Here is a 26970-nt window from a genome sequence, read left to right as displayed (position 1 = left end):
TTTATTTTAAACAGCGTCCTCGCCCCCCCCCCCCCCCCCCAGAAATAAAAAACACACGGAAATGGAAGAGCACAGGACCAGCGCTGACTGCCAACAACACTTTTATCAAAGCCCGGAAAAAATATATACTATTCGCAACGAGCAGAAAGAGAGAAAGTAAGAAAGGGAAGGCGAGTCCTCGGCATTCAGCTCCTGCTGCGCATGTGTCACAAATGTGAAACTATATAAATGTAAAATACCCAATGAGGACACAAAATAAACTGATTAACTTCTGAGGAACTTAAGTTCCTCATCACAAAGAGCTATAGAAGAGGCGCTTACGCAAGTGGCTCCTAACTCGCAAATTGAAAAAGCCGCAACGATTTCCCTGGCCATCTGATCGCTGTATCTTATCGGGACACGTGTGTCTTTTAGGCGGGGTGAGCAGCCACACTTTGCACAACGAACAGCAAGATTTTTATCAGTCTCAATGTTGACACAGTGCGCATGCTCACGTAAACGTTCATTAGGCAGCGTCCCGTTTGCCCTATGTAAGCGCAGCCGCAAGAGGTTGAAATGGCATAAACTACTTTAGTATTGCAATCGACGGGCTTGGCGGTATGTCGCTTACTACACAGTCCAGGCGTTTGCCGGCTATCGTTGACTTTCTTTCACAACCTTCCCAACTTCTTGAGCGGTAAACACCACCTTAACACTGGCCCGCAGCTTTCTTGATGCGGTGCGACACACAATACACATACGCAATCGCCACGATCTTGGACATGTCCTTTACCACACCGCGCAGTTTCATCGGCAACCCTCTTGCAATACGACTTCCTTCGAGGATGACAGCAGTTGTGCTGGAAAGCCACTTGCCATAAGCCGATGGACTTGGTTAGCAAAGCTGCTGGACATCAAGTGGGGCAAGAGCGAACGACAGCATTTGAGAGCCCCCAGGGCTATGGAGCGCTTCACCACTTGAATGATTGGAAGTGTAGGGGAGAAGATGTTTTTTGGAAGGTGGGGCATATATCCAACACGTATGCTCCTCCTGGAGGTGCAGTGCAAGGTCAAGGAATAGGATTTGGCCATTTTGGGGGAATTCCCTTGTGAAAGTCAACTTTCAAAAATGCTCTTGAGTTTTTCAAATACATGGTCGAACAGAGAAGTAGCTTCATTTGGGCGGGCGGAAAGGATCACCCAATAATCGACAACGTAACGAAACATTTTCATAGGACATGCTTTGCCGTGGTGATTGTTGACGCACTATGATAGTGTCCTTCTGGATCACCTCAGCACAGCATGTCCTGTGACTAGCCCAGCAACGTGTACTTCTGGAAGTGAACATCGACCCCCTATTGTGGCACTGTCCTTGATTTACCGAAAACAGTCACTCTCTAACGCAATGCGGCAACTGGACGACTTAATACGCAGACGCTACCGGCATGCCGCCCTCTTAAGTCGTGTGCTAACAGTGCGATGATTTTTGCCTCTTAAGCACGACTTGTGCGCGCGGATTTGACTGCGTGGCGATATTCGCACCCGCGCTTGCTTTTACCGCCCTTCGCCTGTTTGCCTACTTTCGTATGCAACAAAGAATGGGTTGATTAACAAAGCCTCTGAATGTTGTGCGTTCTCCTATTAACAAATTTGTCTGCACCATAGAGATACCCAGGAGCCGTATACTAAGGTATTACCTTGTCATCTATTGCTTGATTACGCACAACAGCGGTGAGCTCAATGGGCCACACTACATTGCGGCTCAAAGTGTCGTGCTAGATAAACCGGTTTGCTGGCTGACTGCAGCGGCAGCTATTAGGCGGTGGGAAAAGTGCTTCATTCCCGCTAGACAGTAAAATTTTGACGCCATTAAGGGTGCTAAATGGTGTTTTTCGTGCTTACGCTCTTCATTACCCCTATTTTGTATCTATTCTTTCATAACATCCTATAATAAAGATGTGTGCAAGATCATCACCAAATAATAAAAAAGTAAATAAGTAAATAAAAATGCCAATAAATAATAAAAAATAAACTCACAATGGTGTTTAACCGGTGCCTTTAAGATGTAGGCCCACTGTTTATCTTTTAAACACTCTAAGTCAGGTGTTAATGTGCCTCATATAAGAAACATGTTGTTACTCTTACTATAGTGTGTTTGCTATAACATTGAAACGTGTTCTTGCAACAATGATGGTGTTATGGAGAGGTTTCAACCATAGCTAACGTATTTTTGCGATGCAAGATGCAGGATGTGATCTGATGCAAGGTTCCTTGTGAAATGAAGCAACCTTGATGAAAGAAACAGTTTTCGTTTAGGAATAACCTGTTTGTATACGATAGGTAACAATCATAATGTAGGATATTTTTGCATGCCAGCTGCATTTATTATTTTGCAGGACTGTGTTCTTGGTTCAATAGCAACGTTGACGATTCCACTTTGCTTTGCCGCTGCAACAAAACAACAAATTAGGAATCGAAATAATATGTGCCTGTGGTATCAATGAGTTATCCTACTGCTGGCGCCCACGGCTACTATGTGCTGCGTTTCTGGACAGTTGCGACCAACTCTAGTATAATAAAAAAAAGTCACAGGCCTGCGCGGCACACGCAGCACAGTCACGCCGGTCAAGTCGCCGATGTCGTTCAAGAACCTCCAAAGCATCTGCACAGCGCGAGTCACGTACATCACCACCTAGGCCAAACGCAGTCGGCTCTAAGGACTAAGGAGCATCGATCAGCACGGCAGCTGACGCTTGGCCTGAACTCCCGAAGCTACATGCACCTACTTAGTGAGGTCGGACTTCTACTGCAAGGGACACTTCGTCTGTTCCTGATAAATTGACAGACCAAGATCACCAAACTGTATCAGCTCTCTGGTGAGTGCTATTTGTGCTCTTCTGGTGCGTTGCAAGTGCTGGATGCCAACAATCCGGTTCTCGCAAGCCTTCAGACGTCCAGCGCTTGAGAACTTATACAGAACTATGACTCATCGACAACAAGAGCGATCGTTCCTAGATGATGTCAGAAGCGCCTCCATATTCCAATGGAATACGCGTGGCCTGAGGTCCCGTATTTCCTATTTCTGGCAGTACGTGTTTGAAAATCACTTTCTTATACCGATCATCTGTGAGCCGAACTTATCAGCCACCATAAGACTATCATGATACGAACCTTTCGTTGCAACTACGTGTGCCCGAAGTAGTAAGGTTCTGGCTTACGTTCGCAAAGACCTTAAGTATTTTGCCCAACCCGTACCGCCACATGACGGTAGCCAATACGTCTGTGAGTGAATGAGTGAGAAAACTTTATTGCACAGTTAATCGGAGTTATGACAGGTCTGGGTGGGGCCCTCAGTCCAGGGCTCCACTGGCTCTTGCGGCTCGCTGAGCTTGGACCAGGAGGGCCAATTGGCTTCCCTGATCCTCGCTTGCGAGTAGTGCCTCCCACTTCCGTACGAAGTCCGTGACGCTTAGAAAAGGTGAACTGACGTTGCTTGGCTGAGCCGTACATTCCCACGTTATGTGGGCCAGCGTGGGTTTTGCGCCGCACTACGGGCAGGTGTCGGTGTAATATGTCGGGTGCTTCTTGTGTAAGAGGTTTAGGTGTGAGTATGAATTGGTTTGTATGCGACGCCAGTCTTGGGCTTGTCTTCTATTTAGTTTGGAGTGCGGAGGGCTGTAGGTCCGTCTCTCCCTCCTTTGATTTTCCAATATGTCGCGCACTGCGGACAGTGGTTCCTCTAGGGTTCTCCATGGCCGCTGCTCGGTCGTTGCTTCCTCGAGCTATGCGGTCTGCCGTTTCGTCCCCGTCGAGTCCGTCGTGCGCGGGGCACCACGTAATGCCGTGGTCCAGGTCCAGTCGTGAGCCGAGTATTCTTGGGGCGCTGCGCGGTACCATTCCCCGCATGAAGAGTCGACACGCTGCCTGCGAGTCTGCAAGCACATATGAGCCGACTGACCCTTGAAATCGGCGTCTCGTATCGCCATCGCTATTGCCGCTGCCTCAGCTGTGCATACCGAGGTAGTCTTAACCGTAGCGGTTATCGTGGTGACTCTGTTGGTTGCGGCGATCGCGTAGAAGTCCCTGCGAGTGGTTGCACTCGCGTCCGTGTAGTAGGCGGCCGGATCCTTGCCGAATCGCTTCTGTAGAGTCCTCGTCCTGGCCTGTCTGAGGCCTGCGTGTTACCTGGCACTCATATTTCATGGTGTAGGTGAGACATGGACGTGCTCCCTCAACTCGCGTGACAAGAAGTCTGTTTCGTCTCCGCAGAACAGGGGTCGAGCGTTGTATCCCTTTCTTTGGAGAATAGAGCGGCCCTGGGGCGTAGAGCTCAGCCTTTCTCTTTGCGATATCAGAACTGCAGCGGAATGTTCTTCATATTTGTTGCAAATACCAAACCGTTCCAGGCGCTCCGTGCTGACTGTGTTCGGGAGTCCCAGAGCAGATTTGTATGCCGTTCTGATAAGGGTGTCCACCCTTTTCATTTCAGTTTGGTTAAGTTTTTGCAAGGACAGGCCGTAATTAATGCGGCTAATCGCAAATGCTTGCACCAGCCTAATAGTTTCTTCTTCCGCGTGTCCGTTGCGGCTGTGTCCAACTCGCCATATCATACGTGCCACACTCTTAACGGTTGGTTTTAAGCTCCGAATTGTGGCATCGACGTTGCCATTCTCTTGGATAAGTAGGCTAAGCACTCTCATTTGGGCGACTTCCCGAATGGCCTGGCCGTCGAGATGCAGGTCTATCCTTGGTGTGGCAGCTTTATTATGAAGCTTGCTGCACACGCGCATGAACTCTGATTTTTCGGGTGCGCACGTCATACCCGCGCGCTTGGTGTAGTTTACTACCTGGTCTATGGCCTCCTGTAATAGGTCTTGTTTTTCTTCGTAGGAACCCCGGTGTGCCCACAACGTTATGTCATCGGCGTAGATCGTACATCCGTGGTCCCGTGCTTGCTCGAGTTCTTGGGCCAGTCGCCTCGTCCCTACGTTGAAAAGAAGCAGTGACAAGATTGAGCCCTGTGGAGTTCCTCCGTTGGGATTCCACAATACGTCTGTGTTTGTGTGAAAAAGAAGATGCTTTTACGCTTATTGGCGTCTACCTTTCCCCAAAATGTCAGTTTGATTACAAAACACTAAAAGATATTATGGCTATGACTCCCGGTCCTTGGATAATAACAGGAAACTTCAACGCTCACCGCCAGATATGGGGAAGCTCCAGGATAAATTCAAGGGGCAGGTCCCTCATATCCTTTGCATCAGGCCACAACCTATGTCTTCTACATGACGGAAGCCCGACATTTCTGCGAGGAACAACGCCCAGAATTTGCCTGGACTTGACCCTGGTGTCACATTGTCTTATTTCAGGCGTGCAATGGTTCACTAATATTGAAACCCATGAAAGTGGTCATATTTCGACCTATGTTAGAATCGATGGACTAGAAGCCTCATTACCGGTTGTTCCTCGCCAAATCAACTGGTCAGTCTTGGAAGATCTTGTAGGAGATCGTGCAGGAAACATATCGCACGCGGGTTAGAAGACAGATTTGCAGACGCAATGCAAGATTGTACGCGTTGCTTCACAAATTCATCGAAGCGTACAGAGTATGACATTGAATAGGAAAAGCTTCGTGCACTACGTCACTGAGCTGAAAGGAGGTAAAGGCGCACTAAGTCAATTCTTGACGTCAGTGTACCCAGGCGCATGCAAAAGAAGACACAGCGCCGAATGGTTAGTTAGCGGATCAAAGATAGAAATGCTTTTGCGAGTCACTGGACCCCCGCAAGCAACTGTTCCGTGTGTGGCGTACCCTACGGTGTCTTTGCTCATGCCACGGCAACGACACCCTTTGAACGCCCTTCCTCTCTATCAAAACCGCCGTGAGATAGAGGTTGCAGAGTAACTTTGTGCGAAAGTCGCCGGTGGGACAGTTTTAGTCCCTGGCATGATTTTAGATGACATTCCCGGTCCACGAGATACAAGTAAGTATGGACGCTCCATTCTTTATGGAAGAGTTAGAAGCTGCTATGGCGCTCTGCAGGCGTTCGTCTTCACCAGGGCCTGATAGAATAACATATACTGCTTTGCGTCACCTAGGTCGAGAAGCATGATGAGAACTTCTCAACCTTTTTAATAGTTCGTGGCAAGATGGCGTCGTTCCACAGGAATGGAAACGCAGCCGCCTGATACGTGCACTGCTGAAAGCAGGAAAGTCACCGCTGGAACTGACATCATATCGGCCTGCAGCACTCGCCAGCTGCGTCAGGAAGCTCATGGAACGTATGGTCCTCATGCGTGTCGAGTGGTGCATTGAAGACCACAAAATTTGCCCTGACTCTGGAGAGATTTCGACGAGACCATTCGTTGATTGACGGTGTCATCAATCTAGAGTCATCTGTAGAGCAGCAAAAATATTGGAAACGATTATCAGTAGCACTCTTTCTTGACGTGAAAGGCGCATTCGACAACTTTTCCCATCAAGCCAGCCTAGACGCACTTTTGACAATTGAAATAGAAGGGCGAGTATTTTGATGGATCCGAAACTACGTGACACAAAGGTCCTTCTTTACACGTACGGAAGGTGATCCGACTACTGACCAATACACACGCCGAGGCGTTCCCCAAGGCGGTGTTCTGAAACCAATTATTTTCAACCTCTTGCTTCTTGGTTTGGCCCAATCCCTACCGGAAACAGTGACTGTCCCAAACTGCGCCGACACCATCTACATCTGGTCATTAGCGGTCACTCGCCTGCAGGTTCGTGTAAGGATACAGAAGGCAGCAACACAGGCATCTGGCCATCTTTGCACACAAGGTTTAATCACCTCGACAGAAAAATGTGCGATAATCGCTTTTACGCGAAAAGCGATGTGTGAATATTCAGTATACATCAAAGGCCAGCCTGTCTCCTTCAAAAGAAATAATAAGTTTTTGGATGTCAATCTTGACTGAGACACCTCTTGGAGCCCTTATGTTGCCCACTTGAAGAATTCTCACATCTATTGTTCACGTCTTCAAATTCATCACCGGCCAAACATGGGAATCATCAGTGGGCTCCACGATACAGTTGCACCAAGCACTTTTTATCGTATTCTTACGCTATAGCTCTCTCGTGATTGCTAAAACAGGCAAGTTAAGTCTTCCAGAACTTCACAGCGTGCAAGCACAGGCACTAAGCGTTTGTCTCGGCCTTTTGCGGAGCGTCTCAACAGCACGAACAGTTGTAATGGCTCAACACCATACAATCACGACTTAACACTGACACGCTTAGGGCCCATATTCGTCATGTTTCACAGATGCAATCAAGCTCTCTTGCCCGCCTTCTAGAAGGACGACCACAGGCGTCATTCTCCGACGCGGTCGGCATCCATCGTGCCTCCCTACCATCGGGCGTCAGCACGTTCAACATCAGCTCTGTGGTGTTTAAAACACCGTCAAGTGCGCCTTTCCGTTCCAGGGATAAGAAAGAAGGCTGACCTGCCTACCTTGGCCTTGAAGCAAGCAGCTATGGACTGTTTACACACTTTCTACTTTGTCCACATATATACGGATGGCTCTTTCACTCAGACCAGCTCCACCGGCGCTGCGATTATACCATCACGATCAAAAAGCATCAGATACATGATTTCTTACTTCACAACATCGATCGAATCAGAGCTTGTTGCCCTTTTAGGTGATTTTGATTATATGAACAACCAACCGGCTAACCTAGCAGGATACTTTGTTGCGCAAGTTGGTTCATTGTATTTGGAAAGTTTGGATGCGCTTAGTAAACAATCACAAGGAAGAAGACGAGACAGGCGCAAACTAACAGCTGAGGTTTATTCGAGGGAAACACTTAAATATTAGTTCATGCCATCGCAGGCACATCAGGGTATCGGCGGCAGATAAGAGGAGAAAAGCACAAAATCAGAAGAAACCCAATGGCGTGGCTCAGCTAATCATATTATCTAGGAAACGTGCCTCCCTATTGTAAAGTATGATCGATGTGTCACTGATGCATGCTTGTCCCTTCTTTTGTATATAATATGCCTCTAGAAGTTCCCGTGCTATTTCGTTACTGCACTTGCGCAGTATCTTAACCTAGTTGAGCAGAGGCCTGCATTTATGATCTAGGCAATGCATGGGTAAATGAAGTTGGTTCCAGTTTTTAATATACCTTTCGTGTTCACGGATTCACACGTTCAAAGAACGGCCCGTCTGGCCTATGTAGGTTTTGCTACATGTCAGGGGAATCTGATAAATAACGCCAACTTGGCAATCTACACGGGGGTTCTTCTGTTTCATGCCACAGCCACCTTGCTTCTTTCTGGCGTGAGATCTCCCAATGCAGGCGCAAAGGCGACTCAGCTTGCAGGGAGCCGAGACAACAAGTGGGACACCGTGCTTGTTTGCTATCTTCTTCAGATTGTGTGCCGTTCTATGAACAAAAGGGATTACGACTGGCTTAGAAGCTTTGTTGGCTACATCAGTGTTAACTTTTTGAGGCGCTTTTAGCCTCTTTTTGAGCGTTTGAACTACTGCCAGCACAACCAAATCAGGGAAGCCAGCCTCTTTAAAGCCTAGAAATCTGCATGTCGAAGCTGGCCTGCATGGCATGTGCACATGAATTTTTTAGAGATTGCTCGATAATCTGTTTAGCAGTGGACGTTTTAGTGATTTTAGAGTGAGCTGAATCATAGAGTAACAGTTGCTTATGTGTGCGGGGGCAGAAACAGCAACAAACGTGCTCATTACCAAAGGTAAGTTTGAAGTCAAGGAACTGCAGAATGTTATTGACAGGGAGCTCATGTGTAAAGGTTAGACCTAAGGCATTATGCTCAAAGAGATTTAAAATGACTACAATGGCAACGTCATACATAGAATCATTTCGTTCCTTCAGCAGTACAAGTAAATCGTCCACATACCTAAAAACATGTAGAACTTTGTCTTTGTCAAGTACACCAAATAAGGTGCGGTCAATACTCGATAAAAATATATTACATAAAACTGGTGCTACGCACGACCCAACAGACACTCCCTGTCGCTGCAAAATGGTTTGGTTGTCCAAGGTGATAAATGTAGCACTGAGATAAAATTCCAAAAGAGCCAGGAAACTGTTTACCGAGATGCCTGCTGAGTTTTGGAAACCTATGACATCGTTAGCTTCAACGCAGCTGCGCACTGATTAAAAAAAGTGGCTGGTGAGGTATGGAGTAGAATAAATCTACATCAACGGAGAACCCAAATACGATTGAGTCAACTGTCTGCAGAAGGGAAATAACATCTTCTGAATTGTTAGCGGCAAAGGGATCATCAATTTGCAACATGTTCAAGTGCTTCTGCAGAAAGATACTAATTTCGTGTTACCATGTGCCTTTCTCGCTAACAATAGCTCTGAAGGGCACATCAACCTTGTGCGTTTTTGCGGCAAGAGACAGACAGGTTACCGTTCTTACTGTTGTTAACAACACGAGACAGTTTGGCCAGTTCTAGGTTATCGCATAAAGAGATTGCAGATTGCTTTACGCGAGTACATTTCACGGGTACCTTTTTAACCGGCTAATCGGTGGGCGATATACTGCGACTCGAAGGCGGTCCTACAGTGTCTTTTGTCAGCTCTTCGGCACGGTTCCTGTGAACAACTCGTGTCAGGAATACGACGAACACACCATCATATGATCGTGAAAGGACACGACATCGTGTTTTAGTGGCTGCTGGGTCATTGCGTTATTTCCGGCAACGACCTCGCCGGCGAAGCAGCTGAGAAAGCCCATGAAGGAGCAAACAGTCTTTCTGTACCTTTATCGAGGACTGACGCAGCCCAACACTTACGCAAGCTAGGGCACCGTATGACATTGGAGAAGGGGCACACGCTTGAGTGCCCTCACCATCGACTGCATTCCCTCGACTCATCTATGCAACTGGGGCTGTTACCTGAGCTTCCGCGAAATGAGGAAATAATGCCGTGCCGCTTACGCTCGGGCTTCGCATTCACCAATGCATACACGTGTTTGATTGGAATGGCTGATAGCGCCGAGCGCAATGCCTGTGGTGTCGAGAGGGCTATAGAACACCTACTGTGCTACAGCCAATCTGTCGAAAATGAAAGACATGACCTCTGCACAGCTCCGAATCAGTTGGGTAGAAAATAATTCACCTTGAGTAAGATCTTGGGACTATGGCATGGCATATCGCAGCTACGAATGGCTACAAAAGCGCTGCTCGGATATTTCAAAGCTATTGCATTGAGCGACCGTCTGTGATCCAGCCTGAGTGCCCGTCAGTCTATATGGAGCAGAAAACTGATACTACGCCGGCGATATCCGCAGTTGACTTTCTATTGTTCTCTAAATCTTTCCCTCCTTTTTCATTCCCCAGTGTACCAACCGGGATCAGTCCTTGTTAACCTCTCTGCCTCTTATTGCACTACAGTGTCTTCGGGGCGAGGTCTCTTCGCATGGTTTTCACGATAACGAACTGAACTGTCCGCCCGCCATCGACGGCGAGCTACGGCTTGTGCTGCTCTCTGCACAGCGGTCTGCTGAGTCCGACGTTGCCTGGTTGCAGCCAGGCGCGTAGCTCTACGATTCGCTTCTTCAGCAGCGTTCGCACTTTGCGAGGAGGCGCCACAACGTGCACCGAAGAGTAAACACAGGTATCGAGACTACGCGGCGCACATGTCACATCCCTTGACACGTGGCACGATACCATGCAACTGCTGCATGTCATGACACCTGGCGGGATACAGCGCAACTGCAATGAAATGTTTGCACGTATAGACGCTACACGGCGCGCATTTCACTACGCGTGACAAGTGGCACGATATAGGCTGCTGCTGCTGCTGATGATGATCATGATGATGATGTTTGCCATCCCTTTTGGAACAGGGCGGTGACAAATAGTCACTTAGCATGCGTGATTTCATCAGGTATGCATACATGTTCTTAATTGTACCATTTTTGCATACATCTCAATCTTTTTCTTCCTCAAAACTTATCTATTTACATGGTACCGCTACCTATGCAACCGCTACATTGCGTGTCACCTGGTGCAGTAATTTGCAAGTGTAATTCAAAGTGTGTGCGTATCGACGCTACGCGGTCTGCATCTCATATCGCGTGACTCCTCGCGCGCTACAACGTGTGTATAACGCATGTTTCCGCTACAGCTAGCAAACGCTGGCGTGGCGCAGTGGTAAAGTAGCTAACTTCCGCGCAGAGCGCCCGGGTTCAATCCCGACGGTAACTGTTTTTTTTTTCTCATTCTCGGCGATAGCTGTGACGGGCAGCAGTGGTGGTGGACGACATCGCCAACCGGAGCAGCTTACGCTGTAAAAGAAATCACTGAGCTTGTACAATGTAGGAGTTGTTGGAAAGCCTAACGCAAGTTGCTGGACAAATTACATGTACATATACCAATATCTGAAGAGCTGTAACACAGTGTGCAATACAATTTATAGTACTTTGTTATAAGCGCTGCACTACGAAGTTAATTGTGAGCCACAGTCTTTCAGATATACAAGTCATAGAGGTAAATGCGATCGTCCTTCAGGGATTTCCGCTCTCGTCTTTGTCTTTTGCTATGTAATTGAAGCCGCTTTGCTTAGGTTTAGTATACCAAGCATGAGACGATATAGGTACGCAGCGAAAGAAGAAAGGCTCGAGCTCATGCGGATGAGAGTGCCTAATTTTGTGTGGATAAGTCATGTAATAATGGGGCAGTAATCAATACCTTGAAACTGCAGGATCTAGTGGAAATTGTGATATAAGCAGAGGCTTTTTCTTAGGCATGTGGTTTATACAACTGCGTCTTTGTTCTCGAATATTCATTGGAATCGGTTACCGCTTCGACATCTCGGTGTGAATCTCGATCACTTTCGTATCAGCATATCAGCATCAGCCTAATCTTATGTCCAGTGCAGGAAGAAAACCTGTACCAGCGATCTCTGGTTATCCATGTCTTGCGCTAGCTGATTTAAAGTTCTGTCTGCAAATTTCCTAATCTCAGACGTCACCTAATTCTCAGCCGACCTCGACTGCCCTTCTCTTCCCTTGGCACTCATTCTGGAGCAGGAATAGACTGCTGGTTATCTGCCATACCCATTGACTACCCAGGTCCATTTTTTCCCATCTTAATGTCAATTAGGATATCGGCTACCCACGTTTGCCCTCTAATCTACAGCCCTTCTTCTGGATAATATTTTTCGTTCCATCGCTCGCTGCGTGGCGCTCAACTTCTCAAGCTTACTTGTTAGGGTCCAACTTTCTTCCACACATGTTAGTAAGAGTAGAATCAGATGAATCTTTCCAATGATAACGGTTAGCTGCCGGTCATGATTTGGTAATGCCTGCTGTATGCGCTACAACTTATTTTTTGTTATTCCATATAAATTTACTTCTCGTGATCAGGATCCCCTGTGAGCAATTGACCTAGGTAAACATGCTCCAGCACAGATTCTCGGGGCTGACTGCCAATTACGAAGTCCTGCTCTCTTGCCAGGCTATTGAACATTTCAGAATGGACTGTGCTTGGGCATGTTGGTAAATCATCGTAATACACAAAACATAGCGCAGTGAGGACAAAGGACAAGTCGAGACAGGACAACCGCTGATTTTCGACTCAGATTTTTATTGCGGATCTTGAGCAAAGATGTACAACCACCTGAATATGCAAAATGAAAGAACCGATAGAGATGAAGAAGGTAAATTGCCACGTGCCGCCTATGCGAGGAGCTCTTTCTTCGATAAAGCCAGTGACGGCCAACTGAGGCAGTCATCTCCTGCCCGCGCTGTCTGTCTAGCTTCTATGGTTATTCTTAGTCAAGCTATTGCGGTGCCTATACACGACAACAGTCTGATCAAAAAGAGAATGGCAAGGTGGCTGCGCATCGAATTTTTTACAATGGGCAGCCAGTTGGCCTAGGCCAACATTCATGTATGTTCTTTTTCAAGATCCCGCTATTGCAAATGTAGCAATGTTGCCGACTTTACTGTTTGCTCGTGCAGACGCACATTCAAGCACCTAATGGGTCTAACCAATGCGATGTCTTGCACAAGAAAGTGGAATTTTGTAAGTGGCACCCCTTTTGCAAGGGACGTAGGCATCTTTGTACTTGATAGTACAGTCTGGTTTGCGCGTTCTCGTTGAATTCAACGTTCCACTTGTATTCGTCCTAATAATCTTCAACTCTACTAAGGTCTTCATTAATTTGTTGCAATTGGTTTCCAGTATTGCTGAACAGGACAATGTCATCGTCTGTAATTGTGGTCTTCATTAGTTGTCCGCGATAACCACTTTCTGTGGAAAAGTGACAACATGGTGGGGACGTGTCGTCTTCATTTTTTTGCGAGAGCTAAGGCGCGCAGCATATTTCTCGCATCAAAGCTTCTCTGTGTTCTGTAGGTCTTCACTGCTCTCATGTACAGTCATTTCATAGGATGTCTGCATGTTTCATTTGGCGTACATCAAGGGAGACCATGAGAAGCGACAACCTTTTTCTTCTCCTTGAGTGAGGCTTCAGCTATGTGCGTCTGTCTGAGGGACAACTGGTAATGCGATTCAACTATTTTATACACGTCACTCTTTCTGCTCCTATTCAAACACGTCTTCCCACTTGCCTTTCATTTTTCTAACAAACACCTTTGCTCAATAATTGCCGCTGTGGGCTTCCGAAATAATATTGTCGATGCTGACTTATTAAAAATGAGATTCACTTTCGAGTATGTTCAGTGTCGATCGAACGTCACTAAATGCTACATCTGCACTGTTGCCAACCTTTTCCGTGAAACGAAAGCCCTATTTGTCTCTATTTTGTCAGGATGTACTTTTCCACGACCGTAGCATGTAGGTGTTCCGCCAGCAGCGAAAACATTTTTTTTAACCTGCACACTTCAAACTCGTCAGCAAAAAACACGGTCTCGCGAAAGAGAGGTATGTGTGCCCTGGAATGTAAATTGTAGATTTTGCAACCAACCCGAGAATATATAACACTATTTTATTCTTTGTCGTAACCCATTTTTATGTTGGCATATTTTACAGCCAACTATATATATATATATATATATATATATATATATATATATATATATATATATATATATATATATATATATATATATATGTATATATATATATATATATAGTTCGCAAAAAACCAATTGCCGCAGGTGGGAGCCGAACCCACGGTAGCTCAATTCGTACAGCATCGCACGCGAAATGCGAAGGTTGTGGGTTCGGTTCCCACCTGCGGCAAGTTGTTTTTTCATCCACTTTAATTTCCATTAATTTATCGTTTCTTTATTTCATTCATTAAGCACAAGTAATTTCCCCTATGTTGTCCTTGGTGTCAGTGTTTGTTGGCTTCTCATGATATGACTAATAAAAATCGGGCCCCTTGGTTAACCCCCTTCCTTCTCGTTTCAATATATATATATATATATATATATATATATATATATATATATATAGAGAGAGAGAGAGAGAGAGAGAGAGAGAGAGAGAACTTCTATCACTTCTCCCGTTTACCCGATTCCTCTTGTCCAGAAGACTATCAACAATACGCCACATGATCTGTTGATGAGACTTCATGAAGAAGCCGGATAATTGACAGACATGCTAAGCCACCTGGCTTAATACGGTCCGTCTTCCGAGAAGCAGCTGCTCAAGTGCGTAGCGCAGTTGACAGGTTTGATTTCATTCCTGAGTGGCTTCCTCTTATGGACGGTTGTTTGTTTGTACGGTTTCTGAAATTTTATTGGTGTCTATAGCATAGTGCGCGTTTTTGTGCGTGTTATTGCAAATTTAATGCGAATTGTGTTCGTCTAACGTTACTGGTATTATTCCTGCGCAATAAAGGAAACAAGAAAAAGCTCTCGTGTTGCGCAGTGGATATATCTGTTTCCCTAAAGTTCTGGAGTTGAAACCCACCTCTGTGCATTTTTTCCATTACAGATTTGCGGAGAACTTTTTTTGTCGTTCGATACAGTATACGTAGTAATAAACAGTGAAAAGTACAACCGCATTTCTATTGACTGTGGCTAAATGTACGTCCGACGTCTCCCTCCAACTTTTTTTTTTTACAGGTACCCTAGACGGTTCCGGCGGTGTTTTTATAGAAGTACGTACGACTTTTCTGGTTTTTTCCCGTTTCACGTCAGCATACGTCGGGCATAAGCACGATGAACAGCTAAATGCATGCTTCCCTCTCGTCAGCGCTAGTTCTTTATGTATTGCGATGCAGCGTGCCGGCTTTGGCAAAGCCCGCGCTGATCGGCGTGCTGGTCATTGCCGTAACAACTGCCACGTATGCTTCCATAGCATTGATGCGCGCTTCGCAGCAAGAAAAACGCATTCCATTTGGCGCCCCTCGACGCGATACTGTATTGACAACGTGTGTTCATCGCAAATAGAGCAATGCTACCATTGCGCTTCGCTAGCGATTCATTGGTTAAAATGAGTTCATGTTGCAGCATTTCACAATCACGAAGATGTGGATACTGCAATCGACAAGAAATAACAGAATCGTTAGCGAAAGAAAGCAGAAAAGCCCACCTCTTCTCCGTACAGAGCTCCTACACGGACCGCTCTTAATTGTGTACAGTTTTCGTACGCCGACAGGCGCGAATGAACTTGTCGTACCGTTTGCTTTACCCCTCAAAGCAGTCTCTGGGAGGCGGCGCGAAGAGGCAGCCGCTGTGGCCGCGGGATCCCGGAAGCGGCCGACGCCGCTCGTGTCGAGCGCGCCCGCGCGTTCTGTGCTCGCGGTACACGTCTTCTTCGTCAGCTCTGGAGGCGATAGTCGTGCCGCTACAGGGTCCCGCTCCTAGTGTGAAGCGCGATTTATATAAACTCAAATGGTAATAAAGTCCAGGTAAAGGAGTCTAGGTAAAGCGTGCAGATGGTGTCGTCGTTGGTAGCGACGGATTCACGCAATCTGGGAGAGATGTACCAGGCAGCATCTGCAGCGTGGGTTTCGAGCAGTGGTGCCGTGGAGCGAAATCACGATCTGCCGAAGGTTCCTGTAGACGCCCGGGCTTGTCGAAGTCGGTGCTCCGAAATAGGACCGTGTGGCTGCTCGCGACTTGCGTGGAGATAGCGCAAGTGTTGGTCATTCATGTTGTTGACGTAGAAGTGATTCTCGAGCTGAAGAAACCAGATGGCAGAGCAGCTCCTGCAAAACTTCGGTAGGCCATGCATCTGCGGAAAGTGTGCGCGCAGAACATCGGGAGGCTCGCCTGCTGCTGCTTGCGTTGAAATCTCGAATGCCGATAGCAACAGGGTTGCCGTGGTCGCTGAAGGCATCGCGAATGCTGTGCTTGTGGCGTCGCCATGCCTGCGAGAGTGAAATGTCCGCCCAGTGGAGCTGGTGGGAAAGCCTCTGAATCGAGGGTACAGTGAGGTCCTCCGAACGGAAAGCGGACAGCTTGCGGAAACGTCCAAGGAATGAGAGCGGCGGGCCGTAGAATAACTGAGAGCGCTCGCGTTTGGCCCAGTGAATTCCTCGGAAGGAGTCGTCGCGCAGCTGCCTTTGAGCTGGGAACGAGGCCGAACAGCGGCCCGATGCTGGGGCCGGCGCGCGCTGACGATCGACACGGGTGGACGCAGCCGATGTGAGACGACAGGACGCAGAATGACGCGACGGTTCCAATGGCGAGAGCGGTTGTGACTGAGCGCTCAAGGTGACAAAGTGAGCAATGACGGCTGGCCGCAAGTCCGCGTAGAAGTCGGGGCCGTGGGGTGCACTCTAAAAACTAGGAAGGGTATCGCAGGAGTGAAGCTGCCGGTTCACTCTTCAAAGCGTCGTTTTACTCTCGCAAAATGTCGAGGAGAGTGAAATGCATTGTTCACTCTGTCAGCAAGGAGAGAGTGAAATGTGCTTTTCACTCTCCCCTTCAGAGAGAGAGAGTGAAAAGACTCTTGCGACAATAGAAAAGAGAGATTCTTGCGGCAATAGAAAACAAAACGTAGCGTAATCTTCTGCTTCAACTGTAGGTGGCTGGCCCCGAACATGGCAATGTATCATTCATGCACGCTGAGCAAAGAACACATCGTTTTGCTTCTAAGAGAACAGGCCGCCGCAGTTCAATGGAACGCGTAGCGAGCGCTCTACTTTTTCACTCGGAGTGGCTTCACCGCGCGCGCGCGCGCTCAAGATCGCGGAACAACACAGCACCGGAGAAAGTTGAACCGTCCAGCGAGCAAAGGCCAGCCGAGGGAGATCGTGTTTCAGCCATCTCGCGTCGCCACGAAAACACGACAGTCGTTCGTCATGCCTTGGATATAACAACAAATCCTCCACGGTAAGTGAATTCTAACTTAGGTGCACATTCTCCGTATATGTCATGCTATCGCCAGGAAGTCGTCGCTGCGCTTAGCCGACGCGATTGACAAAGGACTAGGCGTACGCGCTGTCTCTCGATGTCAATCGAAAAAGCCAGTCGTCGCGATAACTGCATGTGATTTTATCACTTTGCCCTTGTCCGTAAGAGCTTTAAAAATCGCAAACGCTGCCAGAACTATGGTATGTTCAATAAGACGCCAGGCGAGAGGACGCTTAAAATGGTTAGTTCACCAGCCCGTGATTCCGAGCCTATGCGGAGCGTGATTAGCGTGCGTTTTGTGTGTTTGAATTTATTCAGTTTGGCAGTCTACTGTATACGGAACGCTGTTGAACTAAGGAATCACATAACAGAAGGCGTCATTTTGCTGGCAGCATGCTTTTTTTTTTTATAAATAAACCGCGCGCTTGACGGTGTCTCGCGCAGGGGGAATCTGCGACCACTGAAGTTACGTGCAGCACCAGTGCTAGTTAGAAACTTTGCCGCAGGCATTCAGCTGCATGCTGCAAGAGGTCAGTTGGGCGCGTTATCTTGAACTTACTGAAAACGCATGAGGAATCCATGTTTTATGCTGAAAAAAGTATAAACCCCATATAAGCGATCTTGCGCGCGGCAGCTACAAGCGACGCGACGGAGATAGCTGTTGCGTTCGCTCTTCGCCTACAAGTCGTACTCCGTGCGAGCGACGATTTTGAGCGACGCCTCCCCGGTGTTGCCGGCATGAGGGCTGCAGTCACGCGTGACGCGTGCTTTAGTAATTTACGTTGATGGATTTTACTATAAAAAGTAGCATAAAATATTTCCGGAGGTCTTGCAGTACGTCCTTATCCTTGCACGTATAAAAATTGAATCATTTGCTCGTTCCGGGCGACAATCGGTAGTATTTGAGCGATGTATGTACGTACATCCAGTTCCGGCTTCGCGCTATTGGCTAGTCGCTCATAGAACTTCTGGGCGACGAGCGACGATTTCTAGATTTCCAGAACCGAGCCATCTGTTAAGCGACGGCCCGTTTTGTCGCTCGAAGCCGTCGCTCGTCGCCGTCGCGCACTAAATCGCTCTCACAGTGTTTATCCCTAAGACTGAACTGTTTTTGCTCATGTTGAAATGGTGTGATTATAGGTCTGGTTTTGTCTCCTGTTGCGGTTTTCGTGCACGGTGCGAAACTGAAAGGATGCTTATGTCTACGAACTCGGTGAATTGTCGAGCAGCTAGTTACGCATCGGCATCGAATATAACGGCTGCTGTGTGGAATTACAATTGCAGGGGCGCTTTGCATACGCTTATTGTTTTGGACATGCCTGTGCATTTGCTAATATGAGTTGGCGTGTCAGAGTTATGTCATATGAACAGCTAAATCAGCCTTCCTCTGGGGGTTACAAGCGTAATGTGTGCATTTTGCTATAGCATGGCAGATCAAGATGTGTTTATCGCTTGAATATTTTTAGTAGAGAAATAAAATATCAAAATAAAATGTTGCTTTAATTCCGTGTTGCCGTCTGTCGTACACAGAACAATAGGTTGGTGTAATAAACTAATAACTGCGGTTTAACTGCAACTTTTACATGCCTACAAGAATCTAAAATGCTAGATTTCAAACTGCAGCAGTAGTCGGGTCTGTCAAAAATGAACTCCACTGCGCACCTCATGCATGTAAATAAGTTCATGCCTTTTAGTAAGCTTAGATGCAGGCCGCAGTGAACTTGTTAGTATTGAAATGTGGGTAAGCTTGCCATAAAAAGCCTTGTTGCCCTTTTTTATAGGCACATCCATATATCCATTGAGCTGAAGGACAATATTTTCATCCCTACTGAGCATCATGTTTGCAGCTATAATCCTGAAATTATGGCTTCAGCAGTGGCACAACCAGGGATGGTGCGGGGGGGGGGGGCACACTGGGCACGTGCTTAGGATGTGTCACAAGTGGTGTTTGCAATACACCAGACTCATGACAGACCTATGACGTCTGAAAATGACCAATATTCTATTCATTAGCAGGAGTATTCTAACATTCATGAAAAACAAGGATGAACTGTGGTTTATTTGTTTTTTTGCTTAAATCTAAAAATTGAAGTTAGTTTAGCAGTTGACTGTTGCAGTCATTTGGATGTTTTGCATGCATTTCACTAGGAAGACTAAGAGCTAAGACTTTTTTATTGCCATGGCGTTGACTGTCTTGATGTTGTTTTGCACCATGCCCTTGTGTTGACTTTTGCATACGATATTTTTCAGGCACCCGCTTTATATAACGCAAGAAGGCAGCTGCAAGGACACGAGGATGTGAAAGAGCCAGTGCAGCGCGACTTCACGTAGTGCAGAGGAGCCAATGCCAAAAAATCAAAATACATTGGCATGTTATTTGGACAAGAAAACTAGTATGTGGGTATATTGGGTGTACCATTTGACCAAATGTCAACAAAATCAAGATACAGTATGTTACACGAAGATGAAAATTCTCACGTGCTCCAGGCAGTCATCTTAACATGGTATATTTATGTAATGTCTCTGATTGGAAAGTCAAATCAAGTATGCTCTCTGGAGACAAACACATAGCAGCAAGTGTCATTGAAAAGTTAAAAATGTGTTTTAAGAAAGCTGATTAGTTCTGAGAAGTGACTGCTTTTTGTCTTGCCTCTCAACAGATATATCCATGTGATAAAAAAATAGTGGTACAATGAAATTGCATATTTGCTTAGCGACATGATACATACTTGCAATGAGCACGGTGCCTGTGTTTACTATAAAAAGCAACAGCCCATGCTTGGTTAGGTTAGGCCCACTACAACATGCAGGCATGGGTGATTGGCGCTTTTTTATTTCTGTGTCGTGAGGTTTATTGACGTGCGTATAGGTGCAATGGCACGCAGTATGGCTAGTACAAAAAGGGGGGGGGCAGATATATGTAGCTCACTGTACACGACACAGGGCAAAGGAAATCCGTGTTCAGCAACTATGTTAAATGCCATGTACGTAAATTTTACAACGCTACTCGTTCGAAGCGCGCACAGGTGCATATTGAAGAAAAGTTTCCAGGGTAGATAATTTAGTTCGTAATTTACACTAATTTTGCTCTAACCACGAGACATAATAATTTGAATATACTGCACGGAAAAACCTAGAGCGAATTAAATTGTGTGTCAGCTTCGTGTGTATACATATAGTCTTTCCTATGCATTAGGTTTTTTGCGTAATGCATTAACAGTTGAGAGCCTATCTTATGATGTGTACTCTGTTTACATTACAGTTGTTTATTAGTTTACTCGTTTGTTTTGCGACTGATGAAATGCCGGCATATATATATTTTCAACATTTGACATAACCCTGTATGTTTTGCAGGGACAACCCAGGACGTGCATTTCTCAGCACCCAGTCAACTGCCAAAAGTGACTCAAACACAGGCCACCAGTAAGTGGACATCAGTTGCAATTTCACATTATGCAGTTGGCGGCTGCCTTGTACGGAGGCTTTTTTTTTTAATGAGATGGTGATGTCGTTCTAATGTACATTTTGACCACAAAGGTGTGATCATGTCTCACAGAGGCATATATGGTTGCTATTCTCTGCGAGGGACGAGTTCTCGTGTTCGTGAAGCATTTGTGTTTGGCAGTATTGTCGCCCAATGAGTCGGATATAAACACTAACTCGCCACTCCCGGCAAGTAGTTGCGAGAAACGCATTATGACACTGTAAAGTTATTTCATTAATTCGAAGGAAAGTTTTGCAGCAGGAAAAAAGGTTGCTATTCCAGGTAAACATGTCTTTTTCTCACAAGTTATTTAGCCGAACTGTGGATGCATGAAATTCGTGACTTATGAATAGATATTAATTTATTCTTTAGTAATGCTTCTAAAAGAGACTAGAAATAGCATGTGACTACCTCTGCAATCAGCAGACCGTACATTTACAGTCATAAGTGGCAGTTCCATGCAGTCTCGCGCTTTATATTACCTTTCCTTTCAGCAACATTGGAACTGGTGGCTGCGTTTTCAGAAGGAGAAGTGCACTTGACACTGTATATGTATGTGTGAATTCGGTTTTCTTTGTATGTGTCGGCTCACTGACAAACAGTGCAAAAATCTGTTGTACAATGAGCCTGACGACGCCTTCTGCTGCTAGAAATGCGACACTTCGTATTTTATAGTACTGCATGACATTTAAATCAAAGCTACCACATAAAATGATCAAGAAAACTAACCGCTGTTATAGCTGTTTTCCTCAAAGAACGCTTGTCCTTTATGGGCTGTGTTAATCTGAGCTCTCCACCGATGTTTCCGCAGTATTATCCCTTAGTGAGTGAGAGATTGGGGGCAATTAATCGTGTTAGTGTTTAAGTGGTGTCCTAATTATGTGCATTTGTTCCAACAAAGTTGTCTAGATTACTTTATTGTGTAGTGTAAAGCTTATGAAACCATCAGCAACTACTGAGTTGCTAACACGCATATGGATTTGTCACTATACAGGTGAAACTCGGCTGTACCACTGCAGTGCTGCAGAAATTGCCTTCACCAGCGGCTTTGCAACAGCTGTTTCGCAGCATGTCGGTATGTATTAATTTATAATTATGTTGGGATGGGCTAGTATTATGGACCACTGCTACTCTGTATTGTGACAGATCCATATGATAAGGGATGTAATGAGCACAGCGAAAACCTTTGAATTTTTTACTATGGTACATAAACAGGCTCTCCTTTTCGTCACTGGAGCAGGAGAGAAGGGCATGCAGGCACTCCTGAATGTACATATATTTCAAAACATGACACACACACACACACACACACACACACACACACACACACACACACACACACACACACACACACACACACACACACACACACACACACACACACACACACACACACACACACACACACAATTAAACTAAAGACAGGGACGTACCATCTTTCATCTTGAATTGAATTGTGCAGCGCAAAAATACGACACAGACCACAGAGAAGCACACATGTTAACAGGTTTGATACACACGTTAGTTCAACAGATTTGATACTTCAAGTGTACTATTTTACACAAGGGGGAAGGGAAAGGGGAGAAAATCTGAAAAAAAAGTGGAGTGGAAAAAAAGGAATCGTGCCAAAAAGCATGAGAAGCATCGCGCAGCCAGGATCACCAGCAGGACAACCTTACGTATAGTTTTTCAATCAACTCAGATCACATGCAGCCATTACTGCAATCAAGTTGTTTCCTTATGTCATATGAGGGAATGATGTGGGCCCAAAAAACTGTTTAGAGCTGAAGGATTATGTTCCATTCTAGCCTCATTGCCTGCTTTTTTATCATATTGTTATCAGCTGCTTATGTTAGGGACAAAAAGTAAGAGTACGAACTGTTTCCCGATTCGCCATTCCACACAACATGTCTTTGTGACTATATGTACATGCAGATGATCCATAGTTGAAAAATATTCAGTACAGTAGAATCTCATTACAAGATGCACTTGGTTGTAAGAGACATCTGAAAATGGTTTGGTTGGTTTTCCTATGTTTGCCACGTTAACAATACTGTATACAAGAGACACCTTTGTTACTAAGGATGACTTTTTAAGTATTCACTACTTCGAAGGCACACAACCCAGACACATTCACTTTGTGCACCTTGTGTGCTCCGAAGGGCGTAAAGATCACGCAATCCTTACACAAGTCAATCGCGCATGTCTCTTTTAGCATGAACCAGAAAAGGAGGGCAACGAGGACAGTGCAGGGCAGAAAGTGTCGGCAGTTGAAGCTGACGAGCGTCTAAGAGCACTTCAAAGGTAGTGCGAGCAACAAGGCTTGCAAAGTGAAGTGTTCAAATTCCAGAAGTTGGGAAGGAAGCTAACACAATCTACAGTCACTAAAAAGCTGTGAATGTCTTCTTTAAAGGGCCTCTAAACCACCGAGGTTGAAATTTAGTTGCGGTGTTGCAGTTCTACACAATAAGGCAATGAACAGGTAGCCACAGAATTTTTCGAAACGGTGCAGTAATAGTGGAGCTACGTGTGTTTGATTATCGAAAAGTAGTCCCCACTCATTTTACTCTTTCATCTGGTACACGCCATATAGACAGTGTCGTCTTTTCCTTGCCTAGTACACCTCCAAATGTTACGGGACAGGCCAACACCAACGAGCTCTGTTGCTGCCGCGCTGGCCCGTCGTCCTGCGAGGAGTGGCGCTAATACAACGGAACTGTATGGTGACTCGTGTTGAAGAGCCTCATAGGGAGACCCTTCTGTTGGCGTTTCTGTTCTTTGCCCCCATTGGCTGCCCACAATGGCATCGCGCGCAACGCGACGAGGAAGAAGGAGTGTGTGTATTTGCTTGCAGGCCTTGCCGGCAGTCGTACACTTTCGTTTGACCAATCGACAGCACCAGAAACTGGTGACATCATCAGAGACAGCCTGGTGACGTCAGGACAAACTGGGGGGTGCAGGATAGGTCCAGAGAGGCGCACGGGGTCATTTTCTTCATATTGTGGTGCTCCGGCAGTGCTACGCACTCTGGCATTTGGCTTCGTCGATCGTGACGGCATTCTGATTTCGATACGCGTGTTTACTTGAAATGTTCAAAAAATGTCTAGAAGTGGTTTAGGGGCCCTTTAAGCCACCCTGAGCATTTATTCCTTCAGATATATCAAAACATACTTTAGTGATGATGCATAATAATGTGATCTAGTCTGGCTCCTCAGTGTCTTAAAATTTTTGGTTTCGAGAGACATGTTTCCCATGCCTCTTGAATATCTTCTGATGAGGCTTTACTGTAATATACACAAACAATTGTGTAACTCCTCCTGCAAGTATTATTCATTAAGCCCGGTCACTTATGTGCAAAGCTTGTGGTTAAGTCTTGATGTCCATACTTTTTAGAGCTATGTTTATTAATTCATGCTGTTCTTATTGGTTCTTCGATGCAGGAGACAATGCCTACGAAATTATTGGCCCTGATCATGAGAGCCCTCAAGGGGCAAACAACATCTCTGTTGCAGAAGTGAGCCCGATACCACTTGGAAGTTACCATGACAGATGACACGGCAGCAATAGATACAGAGACTGCCATGTCTACTGCAGCTGCAACAGTGTACGAGGCAAGCAGCAGCGCGTCAGCATCAGCAGCAGTGTCAGAAGGAACCACACCAGGCCTGGTAGAGCAACATGTGTGCTATCACTGACTTTTTTTGTAGTGGATACAACTCATTTGCTCAACATACAGAAGCTTTTCACCACAACTGTGAGCCAGTGTTATTGTGCAACAAGTGCAAGTTAGGTGTTATAACACAGTACAAGCATCACTTTAATATATGCAAATGCAAACATATTACAGTTGTTGCCTCCCCAGCCAGCCCACATAGTGACAACAATGTGGAACACATGGTGGGACACACCTCTCTCCCATTACAAGATAGTAGAGACTGTCAGTGTTGTTGCTAGATTGACTGGTCTTTGTAGGCAACTAGAAGGACAACACAGGTGTCATAAGATTGTTGTTGATGTTGTTGTTGAAAAGGTAAAAAAGAAGTTTGATGCAGCTGAAGTGCCAACTGATATTGAGCAAATCAAAAGCAACCACCTGAGAAAGCAACACTATCGAAATTTGGGTATCTATGTGCCGCCAACTCTGGTAAGAATGGCATAGGACGGAAGTGTGATGAAAATCACACAGACACTGCTGTTGCATCACTGGCCACAGTGAGCAGCGACTTGTAGGGCAAGAGAGTCAACTGAAACTAACATTATGATATAGTGTCATGCTCCCATGTGACCACTTTTCAAGTTATTTTGCAACATACAGCTCAACCTCCAGAAACGAGACTGCAACTTGTCTGTAAAAAAGCTTTCGCAAAAAATTATTCATAACGCTATTAACATAGCAGTATCTTTTTTTTTGTGTCGGTTCGAGGTTCCCAGCTGTCCATTAATGCAAAAATTGAGGAAAAAAAGAACATGTGTCGTACTTACACCTTTTTAACAAGTACGAGGGGGACAGAACTTTTCTAGTCATGCATCTTCATCATACTATCAAGTTTTTAAATGCCTTTTATAATTATTATTACCAGTTATATCTGAGTGCATTGTATGCATGTAGCAGGTGTAAAATCAGGTCAGTTGGATCAGATGCCTTACCTGCAAGCGAGCCCTATATTCAAGAAATTTGAATTAAAATAGTTACGTTAGAGACGCAGTCTTTCAGCACTTTATTGCCTGTGGTTTAAGCATTGCTCAATACTTTTGTGGGTGGCAATTTCAACCGGCACAGCACTGTGCTTTGCCACAGTCACATTTGTCTTCAAAGCGGTGTTTACCATTTGTGTTGATCTGTTTGTGTATGCATACAGCAAGTTTTTAATTTATATTTTTCTGCATTCTTGTGCTTGCAATAAGGTAGTATAAGGCAGTTACAAAATGTGCGTCACTATAACGAACTGTTCTGTTGAGCTTACACTTGCAAATAATCGTGTTCAGATGGCCGCACTTCTATGCGGGTGCACCGCTAGCTTTGTGTATGTTCTCATGTTTGTATAAAGCTTATATAAGCTAGTTAGAAAATGTATGTCACTAAGCATTGTGATATTCTTTAAAGAACTGCTTGGTTGGTTTTACACTTGTGAATTAGTATTGAGGCGGTGGTATTCCCATGTATGCCCACTGCTAGCTTTCTGTGTCCTCACGTGTTTGTATTAAGTTTCTACAAGGGAGTTACAGCATGTACGTCACTAAGCGCTGTGATATTTTTTAAAAAACTGCTTTGTTGGTTTTACACCTGTGAGTAATAGTACTCGGGTGGCACTAGTCATGCGTAGGTACACAGGGACCATTTATATACATTATGCTCATGTAAAGCAGTTACAAAGTGTATGTCACTAATTACTGTGATATTTGTTGAATTGCTGTGATGGTTTTACACATGTGAATAATAGTGGTCAGGACACAGTACTTGCGGTGTATAGTTGAATTTATACACTGCCAGGACATGGGCTGTATACGTACCAAAAGAAATGTATGTCATTATATTGTTGTGATTATTACTGTTTGGATTTTATTAAACTGTAATAAAATTGTTTCTTGTATCTATTGAGGTATGGCAATTTGTCATGCAACCAAACTGAGGACCTGAACTTGTGCATACAAATAAACAGCTAATTTAAGAGTATACTGCTCATATTCTGCTAAACCAGTTTAACAAATCTTGTACTACAATGCTGGAAAAATGACAGAGCTGACTCGGATGTACAGAAAAAGTTCTGCACTGGCTGAAGGACTGCCCCACACTGGAGTTCGTAATGTTGCGTTTATTGGAGTAGAACAGAAAGTGCACTTCTATTAAAAATGCGACAGTCTGTGCAGAAACAAGGCAGACGAGCGGATGTGGCACATTTTTTTCAGGGCCCTCCATGCCTACTACTGCATTTCTAGTCTTCCTGTGCTCTGCGTATAAGCCCCTGTTCAGCCAAGGTTTTTACTCCATGACAGTTCTACTGGGTTCGTAGCAATATTGAAGAAAAAAATTCAATGGTTTTCAAGGACTTTCGAGGCCCCGACACAGTAACTTCAAGGACCTCGTGCAATGTGTGTAGTAGTTTGGACAGGCAATAACTTGTTCAAGAACACCGTTAACTTTAATGCAAACAAAAGAAAACAAAACAAATTGCATTTCAGTGATTTCAAACATTTGAAAGACTGCTA

At 45.5% G+C, this 26970-nt stretch overlaps 2 protein-coding genes across 6 annotated transcripts in view; one reads left to right on the top strand and one right to left on the bottom strand.

Annotated features, from left to right (window-relative positions):
* LOC142589524 (uncharacterized) overlaps positions 1-26970 on the bottom strand; it is a 179697-nt gene that overhangs the window by 111660 nt on the left and 41067 nt on the right. The gene's annotated exons all lie outside the window — the stretch shown is intronic.
* Positions 17149-24530, top strand: LOC142589523 (uncharacterized). 5 transcript variants are annotated; one of them, XR_012829887.1, is made up of 5 exons: positions 17149-17258; positions 19530-19676; positions 20634-20702; positions 21758-21838; positions 24204-24530. XR_012829887.1 is itself a non-coding variant. In XM_075700926.1 (5 exons), exons 2-5 carry the CDS (start codon positions 19624-19626, stop codon positions 24314-24316), a joined length of 312 nt encoding a protein of 103 aa, XP_075557041.1. In that variant the 5' UTR covers positions 17149-17258; positions 19530-19623; the 3' UTR covers positions 24317-24527. The 5 variants fall into 5 exon arrangements, 2 of the variants coding, with proteins under 2 accessions (XP_075557041.1, XP_075557042.1); XM_075700926.1 differs by having other exon boundaries at positions 19530-19672; positions 24204-24527; XR_012829888.1 differs by lacking the exon at positions 21758-21838 and having other exon boundaries at positions 24204-24527.

This window comes from Dermacentor variabilis, chromosome 8 (genome assembly GCF_050947875.1).
Source record: "Dermacentor variabilis isolate Ectoservices chromosome 8, ASM5094787v1, whole genome shotgun sequence".
In the NCBI taxonomy this organism is placed as follows: domain Eukaryota; kingdom Metazoa; phylum Arthropoda; class Arachnida; order Ixodida; family Ixodidae; genus Dermacentor; species Dermacentor variabilis.
This window is presented reverse-complemented; position numbering and strand designations above follow the sequence as displayed.

Bases quoted from the DNA above. Each gene is read 5' to 3' on its own strand.
- LOC142589523 (XM_075700926.1), top strand. From the start codon at position 19,624: ATGCCAAAAAATCAAAATACATTGGCATGTTATTTGGACAAGAAAACT. The intron at 20,703-21,757 runs GTAAGTGGACAT...GTCACTATACAG, and splicing joins GACTCAAACACAGGCCACCA to GTGAAACTCGGCTGTACCAC. The intron at 21,839-24,203 runs GTATGTATTAAT...TCTTCGATGCAG, and splicing joins AGCTGTTTCGCAGCATGTCG to GAGACAATGCCTACGAAATT.